Below are 14,987 nucleotides of genomic sequence, written 5' to 3' on the forward strand. Positions count from 1 at the left end.
ATCTCTCCTTCACTCTCTCTCCTCTCTCTCTCTCTCTCTCCACCCTGAACAAAAAAATAATAGGAAAAAATCCCTCCCCTGCTGTTTTCACCCAGCCGGTTTCAGCTCTCCTGATTCATAAGCTCAGCCCAGGAAGAAAGAAGAGAAAATTATTCATCTGTGATCTGCCCACCCCCGCCTGGCCTCGCCGCAGTAATGCACTTAGCCGGTGGCGCCCTCTCTTCCTTGCACCCCCCCCCAAAAGCTTTTACCTCCTTGGCTCGCAACCAGGTTTCTCCATTCACTCCCCCCCCCAAAAGCCGGTTCTTCTTTTTCCGCCTCCTTCCTCACTCCCGGCTAAGTCTCCGAATAGCTTCGGTAAATAAGTCATGCAGGCAAGATTGAATCTGTAGCAGGAGGGGTGTGTCCTCCCCCCCCAAAAAACCCACAATCCTACTCCAAGATAAGAGATTTGGAGGCGAGCACCACCACCACCACCCCCGAAAAAGGTGGCTGTTGAGCTTTTGTTGTGCTAGACCAGCCAAGGCAAGCCCCCAAATAATTCAGCCAAAATCTACCCTCCAGACCCTTTATTATAGCAAAAGAAGAAAATCTCTGTCCTTTTTGGAACCAGCCGGTCATGTTTCCATCTCTTCTTCCCCTTCAGGCTAAACCTTTCTCCATCTTGACCCCCCCCTTCTCTGAACTGCCCCCCCCCCCCCGGTTCCAATTTGCCTACGGCCTCTTTTAAAAGTGCTTCGCCCCAGAACTGGACGCATGTTTCCTGCCTTAATTCGGGAGCCAAAGCAAAAGCGGGACTTGAAGCGACGGTTCTCTTTAATGCAGCTGAAGATTGTGTTTGGCTTCTTTGCAGCCGCATCGTGCTGCCGGCTTGCGGTCTTTATTTTTACTTCTTGCCAAGGTAGCATGCTCTCTCTTTTCTTGCTCTGAACTTGCTCCCAGTAGGCTTGCTGCAAGTTAGCAGGATGTGTTTTCTGTGGATCTCCTCTGCAGCCCCAGAAAGCCATGAGAAACAGTAGAAAGACTTCTCTCTGCCCCGGCCAGCTGCCCTTGCTAAGCCTCACTAAGGCTTTTCGCCTTCTGCCTTGAAAGACCCTGGACATCGGACCCTGTGCCGTTTTGCCGTACTGTTTGTTGGCGCTTGCTAAAAACATTTCTGCTTGGACGAGCCAACCCAGACGTTTCAAAAGCTTGTGCAAGCTCCGATCTGCTTTTAGCTTGTTGTTAAAATATTGAATGTCTTTAAATTAAGTGTGGCTGATTTTTCTTAGAATTTCTTAGAACTGTGGGGTTGGAAGGAGACCTTAGCGGTCATTTAGTCCAACCCCGTGCAATGCTGGGATCTTTTAAAAATCTGTTTTAAAAAAATATGTATGCAAATGTTAATAATAATAATTGCAGTGGTTTTTTTTTTTAAAAAAGTTTTAGATTATGCACTCTTTTTTGCAAATGGGCGTGTGTAACTGTGACACAACGAAGCAGCATGCAACAAATTGCAAAACTTTTTCTGACATCCGCTTTCTCTTTCTCTCTCTCCCTCCCCCCCTTTTCTTTTTTTTAACTCTTCGCAGCCAGAGCCCCGAATTACTGTGCTTGGCGGCCGCTGTGTCCCCTCCTCGGCTCTCTGTGCATCTCTGCCACCCACGCCGTACCCTTGCCCGTCCCCCTCCAAGGCCAGCATCCCTGGTAGCCGACCCCCGTAGATCCACGCTTGCGATCCAAAAAGAGAGAGCCAAGAAACACGAAGAGAAATGCCTTTTCGTAAAGAGAGAAAAAAAAAGACACGATACTCTTACTTGGGGGGGGGGGGGAGAGAAGAAGACATCCATCCTGCTTTTTAGACTGGCTGTGCTTCACCTCCTGAAATCCTGTCTGTTTGGCCGTCCGGATTCCCACGACTTGTTGGGGGGTGGGTTGAAGTGGGGGGCTGTTCCTGGTGGGGGGGGCGTTGTGAGATGGGGGGCAAGTTTCCTCCAGGACTTGGCACAACTTGCTCTCCCCCCCCCAGCCATTCCTCCTTGTGTTAGAATTTTTGAAAGCCATCGACACGCACTTTATGTAGTTGACTACTGTTCTATAATATATATATTATATATTATATTTTTGTTTCCCCACCCCTTCTTTCTTTCTTTTTGGCCCCCTCCTCCCTCTCTTCCCCCCTCCCTCTTTTTTGAGGGGTGGGGAGGGCGGTTTATATTTTGCAGTTATCTTTAGAGAACTTCCTTGCACATTTGTGACCGTATCTGAAATAAATAAAAAAAGGAAGAGCTGGGGAGAGGACGTCGCGGCCTGAAAAAATTGAGTGGGGGGGGGGGAAGGTTCAGAAAGTGGGGAGGGGGCATTATAGGGGGGGAGAACCCGGTATTTAAAACGACAACAAAAATCACCACACTATTAAAACGAAAATAAAATAAAAATCTGCATGCTGTTTATAAGGGCTGGAGCAAAGGGAAGTGAGTGCTTTTTTTCCTTTCCTTTTCCTTTTCTTTTTTTTAAAAAGAAAATAAAAGTCAAAATGGAGCCATGGGTTTCTGAGCCTGTTTTTTTTTGGGGGGGGAGAGGGGGGCTGTTGATTTAGCCCAGCCTGGGAGGAAAAAACAGGTGCAGTTCTTACATTTTGGACGCCGTGTTTAGTTCCAGAAATGTTGGTTATTTCCGAACGTTGCAATCTTTTTGCTTAGATTGTCCAAGAGGGCCAAATAATCATCATCAGTTCCAGTCACAGGATTGCAGAATTGGAAGGCGCCACAAGAATCATCTAGTGCAGGCACTCCCAAACTCGGCCCTCCAGATGTCTTGGGACTACAACTCCCATCATCCCTAGCTAACAGGACCAGTGGTCAGGGATGATGGGAATTGTAGTTCAATAATAATAATAAATAAATTTATTATTTATGTATTTATACCCTGCCCATCTGGCTGGGCTTCCCCAGCCACTCTGGGCGGCTTCCAACAAAATATTAAAATACAGTAATCCAGGCATCCCCAAACTGCGGCCCTCCAGATGTTTTGGCCTACAACTCCCATGATCCCTAGCTAACAGGACCAGTGGTCGGGGAAGATGGGAATTGTAGTCCAAAACATCGTTTGGGGATGCCTGGTAATCCATCAAACATTAAAAGCTTCCCTGAACAGGGCTGCCTTCAGATGTCTTCTAAAAGTCTGGTACGGTAGTTGTTTTTCTCTTTGACATCTGATGGGAGGGCGCTCCACAGGGCAGGTGCCACCACAGAGAAGGCCCTTTGCCTGGTTCCCTGTAACCTCACTTCTCACAGGGAGGGAACCGTGAAAAGGCCCTCGGCGCTGGACCTCAGTGTCCGGGCAGAACGATGGGGGTGGAGACGCTCCTTCAGGTCTTCTGGGCCGTTTAGGGCTTTCAAGGTCAGCACCAACACTTCGAATTGTGCTCGGAAACGGAATGGGAGCCAATGTAGGTCTTATAGGTGTTATATGGTCTCAGTGGCCGCTCCCAGTCACCAGTCTAGCTGCCGCATTCTGGATTAATTGCAGTTTCTGGGTCACTTTCAAAGGTAGCCCCATGGAGAGCGCATTGCAGTAGTCCAAGCGGGAGATAACCAGAGCATGCACCCCTCTGACAAGACAGTCTGCAGGCAGGTAGGGTCTCAGCCTGCGTCCCAGATGGAGCTGGTGGACAGCCGCCCTGGACACAAATTGACCTGTGCCTCCATGGACATCTGTGAGTCCAGAATGACTCCCAGGCTGCGCACCTGGTCCTTCAGGGGCACAGTTACCCCATTCAGGACTAGGGAGTCCTCCACACCAGCCCACCCCCTGTCCCCCTTTGAAAAGAGGGAGAGGGAAGGAGGCAAAGGCTTTTTTCCATTAAGGGAGCTTAGGTCCCTCTCCCTGGGAGAACTCTGGGCAGGTCCCTGTCTCGGAGGTAAGAGGCCGGCCTCCAACTGGACCCCTGCCACCTCCATGTTTGTCACCATTTCTTGCACGTATAGCCCACTTTTCCCTACCACTTCTTTAAACTCTGCAAGGTAGGCTTGAGGCACAGCGAGGTCACCTGGGGAGTTGCGTGGCTGAGCGGGGGATTCAAACCCTGATCTCCCAGGTCTCCGGGGGGGGGGGGTCCTGACGCAGAAAGCCGCAGCACGCCGGGTCGTTTGCCCCCTGCTGGGAAAGAGCCTTTTCCCATCACGACTGCAGTTTGGAGCTGTCTGGGCTGGTGGATCTCTCTCCCCCCCCCCCATTCCTGTGGTCGCCACCACGGTGGTCTCGACGTAGCTGGACTCCAAACTCCCATCAGCCAGCGGTGAGAAATTACAGGAGTTCTATTTCATTGCGGCATTTCTATCCCGCTGGCATCTTCAATCCTCTCTTTCCCAAGCTTAAAACCATGGAAGCACCTGGGATGAATAGAGACATCGGATTCTTACCTCATTATGCATGATCAAGCTTTCTTTAGCACCTCAGCCCAGGACTAATTGCAGCCATCAGCAGCCATTAACAGCCATCTACAGGTTTACCACTCCCATCAGCCCATCACCCATTCCCACCAACCCCCACCACCCTCTGTATATATATAGGGTCTGACACTTCTGTTTCTAGTGTAACTGAAGAAGTGTGCATGCACACGAAAGCTCATACCAAAATAAAAACTTAGTTGGTCTTTAAGGTGCTACTGAAGGAATTTTTTTTATTTTGCTTCGACTCAGACCAACACGGCTACCTACCTGTAACTGAAACCTCTCCCTGTTTTTCATTCTCACAACAGCCCTGTGAGGTAGGCTAGACCGACTGGGGAAGGGCCCCAGCTTGGCGATGGAACCTCTGCCTCGCATCCAGACGTTGCCAGGATCAGTCCCAGGGTGGCTTCTCCCAATAAGGCTGGAGACCCTTTTGGAAGCGCCGGAGAGCTGCTGCCAGCCAGTGTAGGGGTTACTGAGCTCGACGTGACTTGGGCCGACACTGCAAAGACATTTCCTGTCTATGCTTCTGCCCTTCCTTGCAGGAGAGATGGGGGAGCTTGCAGGAAGGGGGCGGCAAAACAACTCGAGCACACCATGGGTAGGCAAACTAAGGCCCGGGGGCCGGATCTGGCCCAATCACCTTCTCAATCCGGCCTGCGGACAGTCTGGGAATCAGCGTGTTTTACATGGGTAGAATGTGTCCTTTTATTTAAAGTGCATCTCTGGGTTATTTGTGGGGCATAGGAATTCGCCGTTGTTTTTTTCCCTTCTTCAAAATATAGTCCGCCCCCCCCACACAAGGTCTGAGGGATAGTGGACCAGCCCCCTACTGAAAAAGTTTGCTGACCCCTGACTTACACACGTGTTTTCTAGTCTCTGATCTCGGCTCTTAAACGGGAAGGGGGGGAAGAAACTTAAGATGAGGCCTTTCAAGCTGGCGCAGTATGCTTTTAAGGGCCCATGTTGCTGCGATATCTTCTGTTGCTGTGCATGAGCTCTGGAAGAAAATATATATCAGGTGCTCTTTCTCCCTGGGAACTGCATTTGCCAACCTGGCGCTCTCCTGCTGTTTAGAACTACATCCCCCAAAGAGGCTGATGGGAGTTATCATTCAAAGCAGCTGGAGCTTGTGCCAGGTGGATCGAGGCTTTTCCTGGCCTAAACCTGGGGTTCTCTGGGGGCCACACCTGCACAGCCATTGCTGTGTTTCAACACCCACAGGATCCCTTCTGAGCACAATTCGAAATGTTGGTGCTGACCTTTAAAGCCCTAAACAGCCCAGTAAACCCGAAGGAGCGTCTCTACCTTCATTGTTCAGCCCGGACACTGAGGCCCAGCTCCGAGGGCCTTCTGGCAGTTCCCTCCCTGCAAGAAGTGAGGTTGCAGGGAACCAGGCAGAGGGCCTTATCGGGGGTGGCGCCCTCCCATCAGATGTCAAGGAAATAAGCAACTATCTGACTTTTAGAAGACATCTGAAGGCAGCCTTGTTTAGGGAAGTCTTTAATGTTTGATGTCACTTTTTTTTTATTAATATTCTGTTGGGAGCCACCCAGAGTGGCTGGGGAAACCCAGCCAGATGGGCAGGGTATAAATAATAAAAAAATAATATTAATAATAATAATTTTCTGCCATAGAGAGGAGCTTGAATCTTCTTAGAACACCCTGCTTTGAGCGCTGCTCTTCAATGAACCGGACGCTCTGTTCATGTTCAAGCGGATCAGATTCCAAACCAAGCTTTCGAAACAGGGATCTACTAAGTCCTTTTGGCGTCTTGGCACACCTCCCAGGGCAAAATGTAAGCCTTGCATTTCCAAGAGGTTGCCACAGGCGAAACTCCAGTGCACTGTATTCAGGGATGGAGGTGCGGGGTGTGTGTGTTCAGCTGTGCATCATTTTATAAATAGATTTCACCTTTCCCCTAAATGGAAAAGTCCCAAATCCTTTCCCGATAGGGGAATCGCTCCATTTCCCTTGATCGTTGTTGGGCTTGCCCTTCTATAACTCCGCAATATCCTTTTCCAGGCAGCTGGAACAGCACGCAATTATCCCAAAATGTGGTCACGCTGTAAACTCGCAGCCCCACCCCTACCCCACCCCTGGCAGCAAAGCCAATGTAGAAGTGAGGTCCAAAATATCTAGATCAGGGGCCAGCAAACTTTTTCAGCAGGGGGCCAGTCCACTGTCCCTCAGACCTTGTGAGGGGCCGGGTTGTATTGGGGTGTGTGTGTGTGAACGAATTCCTATGCCCCACAAATAACCCAGAGATGCATTTTAAATAAAAGGACACATTCTACTCATGTAAAAACATGCTGATTCCCAGACCATCCGCGGGCCGGATTTAGAAGGTGATTGGGCCGGATCTGGCCCCCGGGCCTTAGTTTGCATACCCATGGGCTAGAGAGGACACCTGCTTGGCAAAAGCCACACCAGGGAGCTCTAACTCCAGGCCCTATATACAACCTCTGGGGCTGACAGCGTTCACGACTTCAGGGGAAAAGAAGACCACACACACCCATTGGAAAATGTTGGCACATCGTTTATTTTTAATAAAGTCTTGTATTTTATATTTTATTTTTATTTTTTTGCTCTCCCCCTCCCTTGAAAAGGGGAAAAAAAGGAGGTTCGTGGTTTGGTCTGCTGCTTTTACAAAGCAGGGAGGAAAGACGCCCCCCCCCCACGCCGAGAGAAAAAGAGAGAAGACAATTGTGATCATAGAATGGGCAGAGTTGAAAGAGACCCCCCCACACACACACAAAAGGGTCTTCTAGTCCAACCCCCTTGCAAGGCAGGAGTCACAAGCTAGATGATGATGGCGATTTCGACAATGACAAGAGCAAGGTGGCAAAATAAGCTAGACCTTTGGAATAAATAAATAAATATATGTGTATATATATATTCTCGCATCTCCAAAAGAAGAAGGGGCGGGGAGAAAAAAGATCGGCCCGCCGCACCTCTGGCAGCAGACTTACTTTCTCACTTTTACAAAAATTAGTTTCTCTTATTTTCCGAGCCCCTACCTACCCCGATCCCCACCCCCTTCAAGTAGTGGTTTGGATGTTGATTTTGAAAAGAAAACTGAAAAACGGGAGGGCGGGACCCACACATCCAACCAGGCAACCGCCCTCCCCACTCCTCCCCCAAACCCACCCTCTGTTGACATGCAAAATAATTGAAGCACAAGAGGGGAAAAAGTTAGGAAAGGAAAGATTTGGCACACACACCCTGCATGGCGGCGTTGGAGGTGGAGGTGGATGGGCCAGTTGCCCCCTCCCCAAGCGATGTGCTTGTAGCAGCGATACGTTAAAAGAAAAAAAATAAAGCTTGCTGCCGCCACCTTATAATCTGCTAAAAATTAAAGGCGCAATAAGACCGTCCGCTTGTATATTATTATTATTATTTTCTTCTTCTTCAACCACAAATGTGGATAAATAATTAATTTTAAAAATAAAATAAAAAAGAGAATGCACACACCCCTTTTGCATCGATTTGGAGAACGGCGCAGATTGCGGAATAGCATGTTGGAAGAGGCGCGTTTTGTAGCCGAGTGTGTGAGGGCTATGGCTGATCTCCCTCTGTTTCTTCCGCTGGGCCTTGCCCCAAACTCGCTGCTCTCCTATCTCAGCCTGGGGAGGAAAAATGCGCAGCTTTCCAATGGCTCTACTAGACTTCCTGGCTTCTGAGACTAGCAGTCCAACAGCGGGGGTGGGGGTGGGGGACACACACACACAGAGACATCAGTAACCTCTGCATCATCCATGAAACCCTGATGCTAAGACCAGGGTATTTCTCATTCTGCAGCCCAGTTTGCATGAGGACTAGAAACTTGGGAGTGTTCAAGTAGCAGCTCCGACCCACCTTTTCCGATCAAGTTGTTTGGTATCTCTGCGCAAGGGACGCTGGCGTTGGACGGAAAGCCAGAGCAAGCGGGGGGGAACAGCGTACAATTATGTTGGACGGGAGAAGTCGGAGATAATAAGAGAATCGGTGACGGAGGAGTAACAGGGATGCGAGGAGACACGGAGGCCTGAGCTATCGGAGGAAAAGAAGTCGGGTGTGCTGTTTCTACTGTGACCCGCATGCCTTGCTTTGCCAAAACGGCACAACCCGCTCCAAACCTGTGCAGGAACCCATGGCTTTTTCATCCACCCTGGAGGCAGGCAGGCAGCTCCCCAGCTTAATAAAATAGCCGGCTCTTCTGGAGCCGGTTCCATGCCAACAAAAGTTCATTGGAAAGAAACTTGGGTGAGAGATCGGGGCCAAGCGGGCAGGCTTTTCTGTCCCATCTGGAAGGCGAGGTTGTTGCTGCCTCCCGCCAAGAGGACGCCCAGCGACAGACGGAGGGAGGAGGAGGAAAGGATAAGGTTATTGCTTGCAAAAAAAGAGAGAGAGAGAGAGAGAGTCTGTGTGCAAAGGTGAAGGAGTCATTATAGTTATCTGCTACAACCAGCTCTTTTTTTTCTTAATGTCGTGAGGTAAAAGTCGGGCCTCTGCTAGGTTCCGGGGTCTTCTATTATTAGCGAGAAAAAGCCCCTCGGAAACGTAACGTCCGGGCTGTGCAATAGAGGCGCCTGCTTTGGCAAACCCACCTCGGAGGGGGAAGGGAGAACTGAGACCCCCCAACCCCAACCCCTCTCGGGCACCGGCAAGAAGGGAGCAGAGGCTGCCGGGAGCAAGGTCCCACCCTCCATGGCCCCTCGCATGCAGAAGGCCAAGCCTTAAGGGCCTGCTGCTGCCCGTCGGACAAATGCAGCCTCGACCAGAGCTTCCCTCGACCCTCTGCGGACTTCAAGTCCGGCTAGAGGCAGGGATGCCTGCGGGATGGCGACTCCCCTAGGATGCAGCGACGTCCCTTGCGTGGTACCTGCCCAAGCAGGACCGCAGTCCTCCAAGATAGCGCAACCTCTATGGCAGCCCTGGTGTGTGCCCCCTTGCCCTGGTTGGCTGGCAAATCCCATGCCGGCATAGGGAGGGACTGGGGAGAGAGCGACGGCTACCTCACCCTAAAGTCAACACCATTCCCCTGCTCCTCTACTCCGGGCTAGGGTCAGGAGAGGTGTCTGCCACAGCCACAACGCACTCTGAACTCTCTCTCGGTTTTTTCAAGCGCCCGTACATCCTTTCCTCCAACCCCCCGGTTATCTTGTCCATCAGTTCGGTGCCCAGGCCCGGGCACTGCCCGTCCTCGAGGCAGCCGCTGCCATAAGGGTCGGGCGGCACCTTGACCTCCTCTGGCGGCTCTTCTTCTATCACCTGGATTTTGTCGCCGGCTTCCGCCGCCTCCGGTGCCACCTCCTCGTCCCCAGCGCTGACGATGCGGGGCAAGGTGCTCTGGTAGCGCCCTTCGAGCGGGTAGTTGACGCTGTCGCCCCTCCGCAACGGCGTCCGGTGCCTCTCCAGGGCCGGCGGGTACCGGACGCCGGGGTCGCTGTACTGTTTGGCACGCTGCCACTGCTTCCGAAGGTGCGTCCGGGAACGGTGCTTTGCCCGCAGTGGCGAGTCGTCGAACTGAGGGTCGTGGCGAACGAAGGCGTTGAAGAGGGCGTCCGTCTTCTCGTCGATGCTGTAGTCCCGGCGGGGAAGAGTGTCCCGGGTGGGGAAGAGCTGCCCGTACGGGGCCCAAACCAGTGGGCTCAGTGGGGCTGGCGGCCCGCCGGCCGCCCCTTCCGCAACCTTGTCTTCCTCCTCCGGTTCTTGGCCCTCAAAGCTCTCGAAGATGGTGGCTCGGCGGCCCGCGCTGGTGAAGCAATAGCGCTTCTCCGAGGCCGTCTGGTCCTCACCGACACGCCCACCGGGAGCCTCGATGGAGGCATAGCCGCTGTCCATCTGCAAGAGCTTCCGGGTGCCGGCCTCTGACTCCACGCTGTCCTGCTTGGTTTTCCCCGACAACCGTTCCTCTCCTCCTTCGGCCTCGTCTGCCAAGGAAGAAGAGAAGCTAGGCAAGCCGCCGCTCGACGAGAGGCTCTCCCCGCCATCGCTGCGCACCGAGTCCCGGTCGTTGCCCTGCTCCGATGAAGCGTACATCTCCAACGAGGCCCGCAGGCTCCAGATGTCATGGTAAAGGGGGGTGGGTGGCTGCGGCGGCGGTGGCGGCTCCAAAGCGGGGGGCTCAGCGGAGGGGGGGCTGGGTTGCTCTGATGGCTCTATCCTGCATTCAGAACACAACAGGTACATTTTCCCTTTAAACACCTTTTTGGTCTTAGCAGCGCATGGAACGAAGACAGCAAATGATAATCGAGCCAGGATTTGCCAGAACTGGCACCTCTCAGGTGTACACCATTGCCATTAATATATATATATATATACACACACACCACACAAAATAAAAAAAATCCTTCCAGTAGCACCTTAGAGGCCAACTAAGTTTGTCATTGGTATGAGCTTTCATGTGCATGCATACTTCTTCAGATACCTGTGCATGCACACGAAAGCTCATACCAATGACAAACATACCTGCCAAGTTGCTGTCAGAGAAATAAGGGACCGCGCCGGAAATAGCAGACCGGAAGTAGCGCTGCCGCCATTTTGGAACTGGGCGGAGCATGCTCAGAAGTGACTTTTGATGCTGCTTTGCCCAGTTCCAAAATGGCCGCCATGCCAGAAGTCGCGCTGCAGCCATTTTGGAACTGGGCAGAGCAGCATCAAAAGTCGCTTCTGAGCATGCTCCGCCCAGTTCCAAAATGGCCGTCGCGCCAGAATAAACCGGGAAAAAACAAAAAAAATCTGTTTTTTCAGCTAGGAACAGCTGGAAAAACAGGGATTTCCCGGGGAAAACGGGAGACTTGGCAGCTATGATGACAAACTTAGTTGGTCTCTAAGGTGCTACTTGAAGGATTTTTAAAATTTTGTTTCGACTACGGCAGACCAACACAGCTACCTCCCTGTAACTACACACACACACACACACACACACACTTTTCAAGTTTATACATTTCACTGATTTTACAATCATCTTGACATTTCAAAACTTTACCTTCTTCCCCCTCTTTCTGCAGTTCCTTAAATTTGCTCAATTTGCTCATTCATTCATCTTCTTTAAATACATGCTCTTACGAAACTGCAGGTTATTACAATAATCCTGCCGATGTTTTTTATCCATTTACAAATTATCTGTAAATATTCAATAAACCATTTCCATTCTTTTATTTTTTTTATTTTTTATTGTTCTCTTGATTTATTGTTCTTCTGGCAAGTTTCGCCATTTCTGTGTATTCCATTGCCGTTATAAGATAACAAATGAGATGCTCGTAGTAAGTTCCGGCACCTTTTTTTTTCCCTAGAAAAATAGCACTGACCTGGCCCATCCTTCCCGCAAAAGGACCGCACCGATTCCAGCTGCTGGAAAACGGCAGAAGGGGAGAACGCTGCTCTTGTGCTCAAATCCAGCTTGCGAGTTTCCCTTTGGGGCAACTGGTTGGCTCCTGCGAGACAGGATGCTGGACTAAATTGGCCTGACCCAGTGGGCTCTTTGGATGTTCTTATGGAACCTCCAGGCTCAGAAGCAGTCTATCTGGGCTCCTTGGCATTTGAACAGGATGCTGGACTTAGATGAGCCAGCAGCCTCTTCAGATGCTCTTACTAAACTAGCCGCTGCAGCTCAGGAAGGAGAGGAGAGGACCTTCGCGAACTGCCTTGCGGACACGGCAAAGCCTGCCCGTTCGCAGGAATTCAGCCAGACCTAACAGCGTTCTCCCCAGCTGCCAAATCCCTCGCAGCTGGCATTCAGAGTTTTGCTAGCGGTGGAGGTAGCCCGTAGCCTTTGCTGCTAGTCTCCATCAGCACCTGTATCAATTTGTCTAATCCCCTTTTAAAGCCCAGGTGATTTTTAACGCCAAATCCAGGCCTTGCTTCAAAGACAGGGAGTGTCGCACAGTGGGTACTGCTTCGAAGACAGTAAGTGTGAGCTGAGAGGGTTAATAGCTCAGCAGTCGTCCTGGATCATGGGGTCTGTGACATGTCATGTAAACAGGAAGCAGGAAGTAGTACCTGTTACTGTTGTATCTGTAATATATGACACGGTATGTTTGCATTCTGTCTGTTGTCTTGCTGTTCGTCGCAGCTGCAGCATCATGGAGATGAACACTCCTGGCTGAAGTTGCCTTAACCTTAATAAATCTTCTTTGTTTTAATGAGCAAGGGAGTCGGAGTGAGTTATTTTCACAGGCCCTGAAAGCTAGATAAGTTTCCGCTGCAACGGATTGCTACAGACTGTTATCTGCACTTGAAAGAAAAGTTTCTGGACTTTTAAACAGAGGCACGCAGCGAAAGCGGGCCGGACATTATCTGCTACGCAGCTGGAATTGTGCACAGGCAGATAGATTGCCTGACAAGGCTGGGTTTATTGTTGTTTACCAATTGCATAATTGGACAACATTCTACAGTAAGGAAGAAAGACAGGCTTGCAGGACTTGCCATGTCTCTCCGGAGGGCCCAGCAGATGTTGCTGGACTCCAGCAGCCAGCTGGCTCAATGGTCAGGGCTGATTGAACTCCGGCGGCAGCTGGAATGGCCTCCACCGCCCTCCCTGCCCTGCCTCCCGATGGCTTCTAAGAGCCTGGCAGATGTTTTTCTCTTTGACATCTGGTGGGAGGGCGTTCCACAGGGCGGGTGCCACTGCCGAAGCTCTCCCCCAGTCTTTCCTCATGTCAACGCACCTGTGTCTTCTCTGACCCCTCCCCCCCCGCCCCATTCCCACTTATCTACTGAAAAATACCTGCCGAGGGATAAGGTGGAGCTGGCTGGAGCGGGCAGGAATGGCCCGCTGACAGGCCTGAATGCCACGTCATCCGTCCGGGCGATGTATTGGATGATGTCCGTCTGGTGGGGGTCGCGGTCTTCTTGGTCCATGCTCTCGCTGGCGGCCCTCTGCCGCTGGAACTGATGCCGTTTCGGAGAGCCTGGGTAAAGGAGGAGGTGGCGACGACCAAGAGTTTAGTTGGGGGGGAGGGAGAGAGAGAGAGAAGAAGGACAACAAAAATATGATTATTTTGGACAAGGGCAACGAGTTTATCGAGTCCCGCCCTGCCGGCAAACAAGAGATGTGCACTCAACCAACAATTACAGGTGAAACTCGGAAAATTAGAATATCATCAAAAAGTGCATTTATTTCAGTAATGCAACTTAAAAGGTAAAACCAATATATGAGATAGATGCATGACATGCAAAGCAAGGTATGTCAAGCCTTGATTTGTTGTAATTGTAATTATTTGTCGTTAGGTGGGTCAATTATAAATGGAATGTAATTAATGAAATGTAATAGCGATGTTTATTTTTGTATTATTGTAACTATTTGTTTTATTACTGTGGAATTTCCAAAAGAAAGCATTTGTAAAAATTAAAAGAAAAAGAAAAAATAATAAGTTGCATTACTGAAATAAATGCACTTTTCGACGATATTCTAATTTTCCGAGTTTCACCTGTATAAAAATGAAAGTGTGGTCAGAAATGAAGGCTCTACGTTTGTGCATACGGCTGCCATAGGTCCAGGATTTCAAAGGTGGAATCGATGTCCGAAAAGCGGCACTTTGTCCCGGATCTTAGAGAAGTCAATCGAAAATTTGTGGGGGTTTTGAAGTTCTTGTTCTTGTTTTTTTTTAAAAAAGCTCAACAACAGCTTTTGGGTTTTCCTAAATAAAAGCTAAACAAAAAATTTTTTGGGGGGAGGGCGGATTTCCTAATAAAAAGCTCAACTTTTGGTGTGTCCTGATTTTTACTTTTTGAAATATGACAACCCTAAAGGTCCGTATAGTTCAAGCTCTGGTTTTCCCAGTAATGATGTATGGAAGTGAGAGCTGGACCATAAAGAAGGCTGATCGCCGAAGAACTGATGCTTTTGAATTATGGTGCTGGAGGAGACTCTTGAGAGTCCCATGGACTGCAAGAAGATCAAACCTCTCCATTCTGAAGTAAATCAGCCCTGAGTGCTCACTGGAAGGACAGATCGTGAAGCTGAGGCTCCAATACTTTGGCCACCTCATGAGAAGAGAAGAATCCTTGGAAAAGACCCTGATGTTGGGGAAAATGGAGGGCACAAGGAGAAGGGGACGACAAAGGACGAGATGGTTGGACAGTGTTCTCGAAGCTACGAACATGAGTTTGACCAAACTGCGGGAGGCAGTGGAAGACAGGAGTGCCTGGCGTGCTATGGTCCATGGGGTCACGAAGAGTCGGACACGACTAAACAACTAAACAACAACAACAACATGTTCACCAAAGCAGAATGGATAATCGTTTCTCACGAGTTAAATACCAACAATACACTTTATAAAAATTCTCTGGGATAATGTAGATAATCAATTACCATGAAATCATGAAAGAAGAGGGTGTATTATGGCCTCGTCCTGATGAACACATCTCTCTTACTGCATTAAAAAATGGCTTCTCTTGTTGATGCAACTCAGTCCAAGGACCCTGAAAGGTCTTAAGAGTATTTTACTACCTTGCCCAGGACCTCAAGTATTTAGTCTTCAATCTCATCCAATTACACTTCAAGATTAAGCCAATTTAAACGGTACGGCTTTAGACTTGTACTGCAAAGTTTCTTTTGGCGGGGTC

General features: G+C 50.0%; 2 protein-coding genes across 5 annotated transcripts in view; one reads left to right on the forward strand and one right to left on the reverse strand.

The window, feature by feature from the left end:
- Nucleotides 1-2,520, forward strand: part of STK11 (serine/threonine kinase 11) — a 63,336-nt gene extending 60,816 nt beyond the window's left edge. For 2 of the 3 annotated variants that reach the window (XM_035118028.3, XM_060275327.2), the window contains exon 10: nt 1,572-2,520. The gene's annotated coding sequence lies outside the window, so the exon portion shown is untranslated. The remainder of the gene's footprint in view (nt 1-1,571) is intronic. The other variant, XM_088673042.1, reaches the window with a different exon arrangement.
- Nucleotides 2,521-6,956: 4,436 nt separating this feature from the next.
- CBARP (CACN subunit beta associated regulatory protein) overlaps nt 6,957-14,987 on the reverse strand; it is a 33,770-nt gene continuing 25,739 nt past the window's right edge. For both annotated transcript variants that reach the window (XM_088673043.1, XM_060275326.2), the window contains exons 11-12: nt 13,147-13,330; nt 6,957-10,581 (exon numbers count right to left, since the gene is read on the reverse strand). In XM_088673043.1, coding sequence (XP_088529169.1) covers nt 9,465-10,581; nt 13,147-13,330 — 1,301 coding nt within the window. In that variant the 3' untranslated portion in view covers nt 6,957-9,464. The remainder of the gene's footprint in view (nt 10,582-13,146; nt 13,331-14,987) is intronic.

The sequence above is a fragment of the Zootoca vivipara genome, chromosome 6 (genome assembly GCF_965207765.1).
Source record: "Zootoca vivipara chromosome 6, rZooViv2.hap1.1, whole genome shotgun sequence".
NCBI classification, from domain to species: domain Eukaryota; kingdom Metazoa; phylum Chordata; class Lepidosauria; order Squamata; family Lacertidae; genus Zootoca; species Zootoca vivipara.